Source organism: Mirounga angustirostris, unplaced genomic scaffold, assembly GCF_029215605.1.
Source record: "Mirounga angustirostris isolate CCGP_5_RB_7025 unplaced genomic scaffold, mMirAng1.0.hap1 SCAF_13, whole genome shotgun sequence".
Classification (NCBI taxonomy): Eukaryota; Metazoa; Chordata; class Mammalia; order Carnivora; family Phocidae; genus Mirounga; species Mirounga angustirostris.
In genome coordinates, this window is record NW_026991721.1 from 73,761,539 (window position 1) to 73,774,385 (window position 12,847).

At 37.5% G+C, this 12,847-nt stretch overlaps 1 protein-coding gene across 4 annotated transcripts in view; it reads right to left on the reverse strand.

Moving 5' to 3' along the window:
- MTMR2 (myotubularin related protein 2) overlaps nt 1-12,847 on the reverse strand; it is a 117,033-nt gene that overhangs the window by 40,197 nt on the left and 63,989 nt on the right. For 2 of the 4 annotated variants that reach the window (XM_064577178.1, XM_064577179.1), the window contains 4 exons: nt 8,613-8,688; nt 5,089-5,183; nt 4,823-4,933; nt 1,348-1,449 (listed from right to left, as the gene is read on the reverse strand). In XM_064577178.1, the coding sequence (XP_064433248.1) occupies nt 1,348-1,449; nt 4,823-4,933; nt 5,089-5,183; nt 8,613-8,688 (384 nt within the window). Of the gene's footprint in view, nt 1-1,347; nt 1,450-4,822; nt 4,934-5,088; nt 5,184-7,406; nt 7,873-8,612; nt 8,689-12,847 lie in introns of those variants that run through there. The other 2 variants (XM_064577181.1, XM_064577180.1) reach the window with 2 other exon arrangements.

Sequence of the window (12,847 nt, forward strand, 5' to 3'; positions counted from 1 at the left end):
GGGGTGGGGTGGGAGGGATGGGGTGACTGGGTGATAGACACTGGGGAGGGTAGGTGCTCTGGTAAGCACTGTGAATTGTGCAAGACTGTTGAATCTCAGATCTGTACCTCTGAAACAAATAATGCAATATATGTTAAGAAAAAAAAAAAAGAAGAAGAAGAAGAAGGTAGCAGGAGGGGAAGAATGAAGGGGGGGAAATCGGAGGGGTAGACGAACCGTGAGAGACGATGGACTCTGAAAAACAAACTGAGGGTTCTAGACGGGAGGGGGGTGGGAGGATGGGTTAGCCTGGTGATGGGTATTAAAGAGGGCATGTTCTGCATGGAGCACTGGGTGTTATGCACAAACAATGAATTATGGACCACTACATCTAAATCTAATGATGTAATGTATGGGGATTAACATAACAATAAAAAATTTTTAAAAATAGAAAGAAAGAAAAGCACAGAGACCTACCACCAAGATGTATCAAATGCTAACATATCTCCATATTTCCTTCAGATACAAGCTGTTTAGGTTTCTTCTAAATAATCAAAGTCTTCACATAACAAAAGACATCTTCCGACATAATTAAGTAGTTTGACATCACAGATGTCAGCAGTTAAGCAGCTGACGTTAATGCTACATTTTCTAAAACATACTGAATAAACATATTATTTTTTTGGCATGTGATCAGTGTACCAAAGAAGAAAATCTAGTTTATCATTTATGTAGACAGAATGACAGAAACAACTATGATGAAAAGCATTCAAAGAGTCAAAAAACCAGTACTGATTATAAATTTTACTCCCTACTAGCTGTGCCCATATTAATTGCTTACCTGCCCCTGGTTTCAACTCTAAAATAGGGATAAATAATATTTACCACCACGGGGCTAATGTGGAAGTTAGATTACGTAATGTTAATGAGGGAGCACCATTACTAGCAGATAGCAGGAACTCAGCTAAGTATTTGCCCACTCTTTCCTCCTAAAATTGCTAGACTTAACTCTCAGCTCCTAATTAGAAAGATTGCAAATAAATAAATAAAATCTTTAAAAAAAATAAAAAGGAGATTTCAAATCCTAATGAAGACCACAGATAGCTTTTCATCATGGGAACGCCTTCTATAGAAAGATCATATAATTATAGAATGTCAGCGAGCAGGAATGGACCTCAGAAATCAGCTAGTCCAGTCCTTCTCATCTCATACCTAAAAGAAAGTGCTCCCAGAGATTAGATTAGACCTAAATTATGCATCTGGTTTAATGGCAAAGTAGGATCACAAATGTAGATTCTAGGTAGCCTGTAAGTTTCTTTATACTACGCCAAAAATTCAATACACATTTTTCAAAGATAAAAAACTTACCAGGTTATTAGAGACAGGAAATGCATATTTCATTAGATTCTCAAAAATGGATCTTCTTGTTCGCCCCTCAGGTTTATGAGCAAACCGTAAATTCCGAATATCCTAGAAAAGATTTAGGATCCAAGTCATCGATCCCTGTTCACCTTTTATTTAATGAACACATATGGAAATATCTTGTAAAATGTTAAGATCTGTGAATGTGGGATACAAAAATAAGACAACAGCCCCTGGAGGCAGGGAAATCACAATGCCCATTGAAAGAAATTAAAAAAAAAAAAAAAAAAAAAACCCACAAGGCACTCTAATACAAGGCAAAATTCAGAGGACAGAAATTTTATTTCTGCTTATTTACTCAAGATAGGCCAGTAAAGGAGACACCATCTGAGCAGGTACTAGAGATAAAAGATACTGTATCTGAAGCTCACTATCATGACTGATACACAGCTCAGTGAATGTCCTTTCCCTGTGAAAGCCCATTTTTTGTCATGAATTTCCCTATTAAAAAACCTGATTAGCTCTTGTTATATTTCATAAGTGTCTTTGGTCCTATTATGCCTGGTGATAACTTTCCTACTTATGATCCCTTCCCAGGGCTCATTTTCATTGGATCTTCATAAGTTTCCTGCTACTGGACTGATAGAATCAAACTCTGCTTAAATCTCTTACTCCTTTCCATGTCCAAGTTCTTCAAACATCTCCTGGCAGATAAACTCTCAAATATTTGGTTGATATCATCCTGGCTCTACAGTCAGATCTAAAGCCCCAGGCTCCCTTTTGTTATCTGTCCTCAAGCAATTTTCTATGCTCAGGATCAATGTAGATATTCATGTTCTGGTTTACTGACATCTTAACTGCACTATGAAAAACTTGGGGATTAAGGATAATTTCAAGACTACCCGTCTTGGGGCACCTGGGTGGCTCAGTTGGTTAAGCGACTGCCTTCGGCTCAGGTCATGATCCCGGAGTCCTGGGATCGAGTCCCACATCGGGCTCCCGGCTCAGCGGGGAGCCTGCTTCTCCCTCTGACCCTATCCCCTCTCATGCTGTTTCTCTCTCTCTCTCTCAAATAAATAAAAAATCTTTAAAAAAAAAAAAAAAGACTACCCGTCTTATCTAAGTGTTTTAATCTAAGCAGAATTCAAAATAGCTTTATTATACCCCATTCTGTAAAACTGAATACAGGAACACTGCACTTTAATGCACCTACAGTACAGGAACAAGTAGGACATTTTATTACAAAGCTGATCCAAAACTAGGACGCTGGCTTTACCTTATTTTAAAACAAACATGTGGGGAAACCTAAGTTGATACCTTGTTTTTCCCTCAGTAAATATCTTTACAACTAGTAGAGATATTCATAATCACTCTGTTAATCACAGGGTTATCTAAAAGTACCATAGACGGGGCCCTACAAATGTTTGGGTTTGTCGATAATGGTCTTGTTCCATGGAAAAAATTGTATTTAAAATGATTAAGATTCCAAAGTCTCCCTCTTTCACGTCCGCTTATATTCTACGCTCTATTTACTATTAGGTTACAGAATAGTGATCAGGAGACAATGTGCTCGACACATGGTTGACAGCTATTACACCCTTCTGACTATGAAGGAAAACACACAGAAATAACTACTAAGTCATTATCTTTATTACTAGATTTATATAACTTTTAAGATTAGCATAAGAAAGTAATTTGAAAGTTAGGCATGTGCTGTTGCTTTTACTTTTGGCACTGGAAGAACAGCAGGGAAAAAAAAATAAGGTGATCTAGAATTGAAATGTGCACGGGTGTTAATTAGGCCATAATGAGAACAGCAACCTATTGAAGTGGCACCAGGTATGAAATATCTATGACTGAATAGAATGATGAAAGTGTAAAAATCTTAAGTTTCATTCATGTATCAACACATTTAAGGAATACGAGTTAGACATCATCAAAGCAAAACCACAATGGGATCTCTCCTCACACCTGTCAGAATGGCTAAAATCAAAAACTCAAGATGGGGCGCCTGGGTGGCTCAGTCGTTAAGCATCTGCCTTCGGCTCAGGTCATGATCCCAGAGTCCTGGGATCGAGCCCCGTGTCGGGCTCTCTGCTCAGCGGAAAGCCTGCTTCTCCCTCTCCCACTCCCCCTGCTTGTGTTCCCTCTCTCGCTGTGTCTCTCTCTGTTAAATAAATAAATAAAATTAAAAAAAAAAAAAAACCTCAAGAAACAAGTGTTGGTAAGGATGTGGAGAAAAAGAAACCCTCATGCACTCTTGGTGGGAATGCAAAGTGGTGCAACCACTGTGGAAAACAGTATGGAGTTTCCTCAAAAAAACAATAATAGAACTACCCTACAATCCAGTAATCACATTACTGGGTATTTACCCAAAGAATAGAAAAACACTAATTCAAACAGATACATGCATCCCTATGTTTACTGCAGCATTATTTGCAAAAGCCAAACTATGGAAGCAACCCAAGTGTCCACCAGTAAATGAATGGATAAAGAAGATGAGATATATATATATATGTATGTATATATAGAATGGTATATTACTCAGGCATAAAAAGAATGAAATCTTGCTATTTGCAATGACATGGATGGAGTTAGAGTATAACGCTAAGCGAAATAATCTAGTCAGAGAAAGACAAATACCATATGCCTTCACTCACATGTGAAATTTAAGAAACAAAACAAATGAACAAAAAAAAGAGAGAGAGAGAGCGACAAACCAAGAAACAGGTTCTCAACTATAGAGAATCAATGGTTACCAGAGGGGAGGTTGGTGGGGGATGGGTGAAATAGGTGAAGGGGATTAAAAGTGCACTTATCTTGATGAGAACTGAGTAACATATGGAACTGTTGATCACTATACTGTCCACCTGAAACTAAAATAACACTGTATATTAACTACACTGGAATTAAAATTTTCTTAAAAAGTACAACAGGTAAATTCTTTGAGTTAAAGAATATTCATGGCAAAGATAAATATGGGGAGGAAAATTAAATGGAGCTGATCATGAGAAAAAAAAGAATAGGAGTTAGGTAAGAAAATAGGGAAGGTCTACAATGTCAAGTTTTCCACACCATTGTTTCAGGAAGCAGAAAAATTATAAGAACTAGAAATAGGAAACAGGCGCTGATGAATGTATCAGAGCCAGTTCTTCCACTACAAAGTCCTATGCCTTAACTGCCCAGCCTTATGTTTCTAATTTGTAAATTAAAGGTAATAATGTCTGTCATGCCTACTTCAGATATTTTGAGGCTCAACATGAAATAATCATTGTCGAAGTACCTTGTACTGGGTCCAAAAGAATTCAAGCCTAATTCATGATAGATCACCTTTTATTACTCCTAAATGTTGTTGTTGTCTTCTAGAATGATGTTCCAGTATGAAATGTGCTTGACAGTTTGGAAACCAGTTTCTACACAAAGGCTCTATTTAATAGAAAGCTTTTCAAACCAAATAAAATTGCATAAATATAACATTTACCTTACACACAGTTTCTAGTCCGTAAGAATTTTCACCTCGACTAGAAGCACCACCAATTTTTTCTACTCTACTTATCACACCAAGAGAGGCATCTAAAACAAATGGGGGATCCTAAAGGAAGGAAAGAAAAAAACAATTAAAACTGAGCAATTGACACTGTACAATTATCTTAATTAGAAATGCCTGAATTAAAAATGATCAAAAATGAACAAAACTGCAAAGAACATACAGATGTATATATAAAAATCTAATCCAACAAGTCTTACCCGTTCCATGCTTTTAAAATATAACCTGTAATTCGTGACAGTCAGAGTTCCTCGGACAGCACCAGTGAATGGACATATATAAGTTACGTCTTTGGCTGCAAAAGCAAAGAGTCCACAATTTACTATACATCATGCACTACTAAAAACTGTACTCTCGTCTTTCCACAGGTGAAATTTACTAAAATTCTGACTGCTGTTCTAACCTATGCTCAAAAAATCACAGAATCTGTGTTCCAACAGAACTCAGAAGCCAAATGCAGGCTTCCAACCATGCAGAAATCTGGGAAGGGCAGAAGAGGTAGAGATAACCCCGACCCTCAGACAGGAGACGAGACTAGCCACTATGCCTGCTGTATAAAATGCGTGTGGAAGTTGGAGTAGCGGGTGGAAGGGTAGGAGTAATGGTGGTTAACAACTGCAGATGTCACAAACCACAGTCACCAGTCATCACAGTTTCTAGATCACCTCACCCATCTTCTGGTCAGTCTAATTTGTCAACATTCTTCTAAAAATATATCTGAAATATATATCAGAAACTTCTGACCTGATTATACTTATGGTGAAAATACTGTAAGAGAAATGCAATGTATACGAAATATAATTTCTTAGAAAGGTAATAGTAAAATAAGAGGACTTTATATTCCTGACCAAGCAACTGATGTCAAACTTTGTAGAGAAACAATCACAAGCATTGTTCTATTAAATGATAAATGATGAATCTACACAGTATAATGCTTTTTAAAACATTCATTAATTAAGCAGAATAACTCAGCTACCACTAGCTCAAAATAGTATTTAATATGGTAGAGTTCATAATGCCCACTATAAGCTTTTTTACATCTTAAAATATTTATAAATCCCTGGTATGTCATTATAGCAGCAAATGAGCAAATAAAGGAATATCTTCACCACTCCAGAAAGTAAGGCACAACTAGGAGCAATAAATTGCTAAGAACTTTCCAAGGGGCTTCTGGGAAAATGTAGGGACATAAAATACATTTAATAAGGTATTACAACTTCCTGACTCTGCTTTTTACTCACCACTTTGAAGGACTGAACACTTTGTATGGAATCTGAAATGAGACTGATCTTATAACAAACATTTCTAACCTTCAAAACAGTTCCCTCAGGAATGTTCAAGTATGAGCTACATTTTTTAAATCGTTGTTTCCAATGCATGTTTCATTCAGAGGGACGCTTTTAAAATTAAATAAACCCATCATTATGAAAAGATACACAAACTTGCCTCGCATACACTTTCTTGCCCTTATAAATTTTTGCCTCAAGTAGAAAAGCTTTATTCAATGCTACTAAAACATTTCTAGATTCTTTTCAGAGCCAGTTTTCTTACACAAGAAAATCAACCTCATTCGTCTATATGCTGCCACAAGATATGTCCCTCTTAGCCCCATGGTTTTGTTACATCTTAGCTTTTATTCTAAAATCATGAGATAATACTCATGAAAGTGCTTCCAAAATTGAAAGCACTATACATACATAAGGATTTATATCTATGTTACTATTATCATTGATCATTTGTTCTGCCCCCTTTATCCTTCCTTCTCAGTCTGGTGGCAGCTAAATCACACTGAAGAGAGAATTTGTGCTTAGCAGGGTTTGCACGAAGTAGACAAGAGATTATGACCAGGAACCATATCAGAGCAAATGACAGTAGTAACAACCAGCACTGATGGCCTTGCACTTCAGAGTTTATAAAGTATTTTTCACCTGAGTACCTCCTTTAACCTTCATAACAAACCTTGTATATAAGACCTATAATTACACCTACAAATTTTAGATGAGATACCAGGGCTCAGAGAAGTATAATGAATAGCCTAATATTTCAGAACCAGGAACTGCTAAGATTAAGACTTGAAAGCAGTTCATCTGACTACAAATTCAAATCTCTTTCCATCACGTCATGCAAAGCTAAGCCACTAACACCATCTGACTCCTGTGTTAAAAGGTTAAAATACTGTAGTCTGGGGCTCTCTCTACTTCTGATATGCCCAGGCCACAATACCCTGAGACTGTTACTTCCTTAAAGCATGCTGTTGATGTTCCTAACACTACTCTAACTTTTAAAAAACTAAACTGAAGATTAACATTAGGCCAACTAAAAATCAAATGTCTTCTCTAGAGGAATTAACATATTCTAGGTTATTCTAGCCTTACACTTTACGTTCAATGTCATTTTTGCATATAATCAAGTCTAGATAGATAATTTTGAATCAGAATATTTAATATATTAGGTATTCCTCTAAATTTTCCAATACTGATACTGCCTAGTGGTACCAAAAGAGCTTAGATTTACTAACCCTCTCAAATTTTCATTGAGTTCACAGGGGAAGAAGCCATAATATTTTCTGTGAGGTAGACTAAAATGACCTTGAAAATACATATCTGTAAGGATATAAAATATATACAAACAAATGTAATAAACGAGAGCATGCAATCTGTACAGAAAGAGAGGCACAAAAACATATGCTAAGTAATACAGTGAAAGGGAAGTCCACTCAGCTGTGGGATCAGAAAAGGTTCAAGGAACAGAGGCATGTGAGTTGTGCCCCCATGGCAGGTATCCATTAGATGGGCAGAGATGATGAGATGGCGCTCAATGCACAGGAAGAACCGAATCCAAGATACAGGAGTGCAGGAGTAAAGGACCTACCTGGACAAAGGTCAGTATACAGTCTGGCTCTCTCTACTTCATACTGTATCATACTCTCTTCACTCCTCAATTTCCCTCCCCAGTTCCTCTTCTACCACATGTTGTAAATTGACAATAAAATGAAAAGTGGTGTTTCTTTGGCTAAGAAACAATTTACTTTATTCTCCTAATACATTACTTTATTCCTCAAAAGCTATGGTATTTTGTAGATTACCACACAGATTTAATAAAGTAAAAGCATGAAGACAAAAAAAAAAAAATCTTAAATGCTTGCTGCCAGTCCATACAATAAGTTAATGCTTAGTTCTTTAGGCTGCAAAAGAAAAGCACCTACATGCAAACAGCTTGCTTTGCAATGGAGATGAAATATCTGTATCCGAAAATTGACACGAATTTATTCAAAGTAGAAAAAATAAAGGAAACAGAAAGAAAGAATGTGTTTTAAGAAAAATTACTCGTTACAAAGTGACAATCCAATGTTTCATCTAGGCAAACCAGTATCTTACTGCAGTCATTCAAAATAATGAAATACTCTCTTGAAAATTCATCAACAGTTTAAAAAAAAAAAAAGCCCCCTACTTTCAATGAATATAAAGCAAACCAGAGAAGCAGCAGCATATAATTCAATTTGCATGTTTCCCTATAGTCCAAATACAAACATAACCAGCAGGTGTAGTGGATCTAGGCATAGAGGACACACCATGTCGGGAAGGGTGGCAGTAATGAGTGCTGCCAGACAGGAGGTGTCTGTGAACCTGCAGACAGTGAACCTGTTCCCTATACATTGAGAGTACTGAATAGTCTGTGCACTCAGAAAGGAGAAGGAAATTCAACAAAAAATACCATTACAGACCCATGTCTTTAATATTTTCTCCTGGAAGCAAGGGTGGTTCTTCCATTTCTGCTAATTTGTTAGATTCCCTCAGGACCTGGATTGGAAAGGGGAGGAGGGAGCAAGAAAAGAAACATGTTTTATTCAAAGGCTACTTTTTCACTCCAACTGCAATTGAGCATGCTTGCTTTTATTTAAAGTTATAACATTATATCACACATACTACTTTAAATCAAACTGTAGAAACTGTGGTGTTGGCATGTATAACATGTAAAGTTGCTGTTTTTCTACCCAGCATTTACGAGTGCCTACTTCGTGTAAGGTACCGTACAAAACACTTTGACATGTTTTCTCAGTGAATCCCACAACAGCCCTGTAAAGGGTAGGTGTTATTATCCTCATTTCCTAAATGAAGAAAAGCAGGTCAGAAGTGACAATTAACTTGTTCAAGATCACACAGCTAACAAGTCAGAATCTACGTATGAATTATAGTTTAGTGGACTGCAAAGCCCATGTTCTTTCCATTAAGCCATGCCCAGGGGTCTTAGTGCATTTAAACCAGGGTAAAATCAAGCTCTTATGTACATTTAATGTTTAGAGAATTTGCAAATGATGGTGATAAGGTATCTTGTTGAAAAAGAGATATTAGGGGCGCCTGGGTGGCTCAGATGGTTAAGCGTCTGCCTTCAGCTCAGGTCATGATCCCAGGGTCCTGGGATAGAGCCACGCATCAGGCTCCCTGCTCAGCGGGGAGCCTGCTTCTCCCTCTCCTTCTGCCTCTCCCCCTGCTAATGCTCTCTCTCTCTATCTGTGTGCCTCGAATGAATAAAAAAAAAAAAAAGCCGTAAGAAAAAAATAAAAAAAAAACTGCATCTTAAAAAAAAAAAGAAAAAGAGATATTAAATAGATTAAAATCATGATCAACAACTGTTACTGAATAGTTACCTTACAAAGGACGCTACACTGGATTCCAAGAATGTATAGATACAGAAACATGGCTGTATAATGGATTTACAACCCAAACAACACACACACACACACACACACACGCTGTCATATGCTAAATATAAATACGTCCCCCTAGCTACCATGAGCCTCCCCACCTCTGCCCCTTTCACTACCAAACAATAATCTTCATTGTCTCCGATTTTTTTTTTAGCTCCCATTAATTCCTCAACATTCTGCGATCTGGCTTTGCCACCAAACCCAATCATTCTAGGGAACCCACTTTTCTTCCCAATCACCTCCTCATTATTAAAGATAACGAACATTTCTCAGTCTTTATTTTTATCTCTTAACGACATTTGACACTGCCTATACTTGCCTGCTTCTTGAAAGCATACTGTCCTGTTAAACTCTTCCTTCTCTGACCATTCTTTTTCAATGACCTTTAATTCCCTCTCCTGAACCTTCCCCATTCCCCAGAGGTTTGTCCATATCTCACTTTACTCACTTCCTGATATCTCATACCTTATCTATGACTTCACCTAACTTCAATCTATGCTGCCCCCAGCCAAGAGTTTTCTCGGACTCTAGTTTCCATTCATCCCACTACTAATGTTCCTCCCCAACCAGATGTCCCCCAGACACCTTAAACTCAATAGATCTCAAATTAACCTGTGTTCCACACTTAGCAAAGGACACCAGCATCTATTTGGTTGTCTAAGCCAGTTTGGGGGGAGGGCGGAGCAGTGATGTCTGTGCAGACTCAGGCCTTCTGCTTCAACCTTGACTCATTTCATTAGACTGAGAACCAATACCGCTAGAAAAAAGATGCTCAGTTTTTTAAGTAGCTTTTGACTTATTTCCTTCAGTCCAAAAAGTAGACTTAGAGTCTTCAAAAGAAGGTAAAAAGGAAGAAAAAAACCACTGCTGCTTTAAAGGTCACCTTCTGCAGGCCCTCAAACTCGGTTAGAGGTCTCTTCTGCGTGAGCTCCTATCCTAGCACTTACCACACCACTCTGCTTATCTGTTTTCTTGCTACCAGACTCTGAGAGAAGAGGTATCATAGCTTATACACTCCAGAATACCGAACAGAAATATAACATAAGCCATATATGTAATTTTTAATTTTCTAGTAGTCACATTAAATAAATAAATAATATTGTCATTTCAACATGCAGTATTTTTAAAGTATTAATGAGATATTTTATACTCTTTTATTCATACTAAGCCTTTGCAACCCAGAGTGTATTTTCTACTTACAGCATATTTCAATCTAGACCAGCCACATTTCAAGTGCTCAACAGACATATTTCTAGTGGTGCCCATATTGGGCAGTACTAGTCTAATGAATCTAATTCTTTTTTTTTTCTTAAAGATTTTATTTATTTATTTGACAGAGAGAGAGAACACAAGCAGGGGGAGAGGCAGAGGGAGAAGCAGACTCCCCACTGAGCAGGGAGCCTGATGCAGGGCTCGATCCCAGGACCCTGGGATCATGACCTGAGCTGAAGGCAGACGCTTAACCTAATGAGCCACCCAGACACCCCGAATCTAATTCTTCTTGATAATTAAGTCATTCTTTAAGTTAGGTGCTTAGGGAGGATTAGACAAAATGGTTAGACATTATTGCCATAGCCCAATGTTCACCTATAGCCAATAAACTAAGAACTACAAAGAACAAATTAATTCTGTTCAATAAACTTGCAATCTAAACAAATTATATCATACTTTTGAAAGTTTAAGTATTTGCTTCATAAAGTAACCTTAACGCAATACCTAAAGATCTAAAACATACACACACATATAATTTTTTATATTCTGCACTCTAAAACTCATTCATATTTTTGAATGGCATCTAGTTGCCAGTTCACGATACAACCTTTTATGAAGTCATAGAAGAAAGAGAGCAGAAGGAGGGAGGGAGAGAGGGAGGAAGGATGAGCCTATAAAGATGCAGAAAAACAGGATATAAACTTACAATATGCAAATATATAGACCTTTCCTGGGTTCAAATCCTGACTGTGCCACATGCTAAGTGCTCTTGGGTAGAGTGCTCAACTTCTTTATGCCTCTATAAAATGGTAATAATCATACTACCCCACAAAAGTGTTAAATGAGTTAATACATTTAAAGCATTTATACCAGTGTTGTCACATAATATATACTTAATAAGTGTTTCCTATTGATCACAATAATAAAAAGTCAGACTAACAACTGATGACTAGAATCTGGTAAAAATTTCTACTAATTATGAAAACAACAGAATTAGATTGAAAGATACAAATAACATAGTACACAAAGAACAAAAATCAAACATGCTACACGTGTGAAAGATCATCAAAAATGCTTTATCCTGAGACGCCTGAGTGGCTCAGTCAGTTAGGCATCTGTCTTCGGCTCAGGTCATGATCCCGGGGTCCTGGGACTGAGTCCCACATCGGGATCCCTGCTCAGCGCAGTCTGCTTCTTTCTCTGCCCCTCCCCCTGCTCATGCACACACTCTCTCTCCCAAATAAATAAAATCTTTAAAAAATAAATAAAATAAAATGTTTTATCCTTTGCCTATCATCTACTACCTGACTTGGAAATACAAAGATTATGTCCCTTACAAAGCCACAGGAGTTCCTACACTGCACAGGTATACATCCTTATAGCTGCTACATTGTTGTTCCCCAGGACTTACTGTCTTTCTATATCCCTACACTCAGAAGAAAACTACAAAGCCCAGAAAATGTGTGTTGTATATAGGAACAGAGAGGAAGGCAGTTCTGGCACAAACACATGATAGTACAGGAGGCGTAATCTTCGCAAGTAAAGCTTTATAAAGTGAAAAAAAAGGAGACTCAAGCAAGTCGTGCACATTGAGAGCCATACATTCTCTTATACTTGCTCTGACCAGAATGTCAGAGAGCAAGGCAATGAGGAGAAGCCAGTCAAGATCCCGTATCTGCCCAGAAAAGCTGCACCAGATGGCAGACTTTTAACAGTAGACATACACTAGAGGATATACATAAACAACTCACTTTAGAACTGAAGGTATAAAAAGGAACTCAAAAGAGTGAATAGAGCAGGGCAAAGGGCAATCCAGATCCTTTGTTGGCAAACGCTGATTATGAACAAATCTATCCTCATATAGAAGAGAAAAAACAGGGCCTACAAAAAAAAAGATTATTTGACAAGGAAGAGGAGGTATCAGCCTGAGGCTCAACAAAAAAGCAGTCTTCTGAAAAGAATTCTCTATAGGCATTAGTAGAAACATTTATAAGCTATTTGGTATACCCAAAAGGAAATCAACCATATTCCCTAAGAAA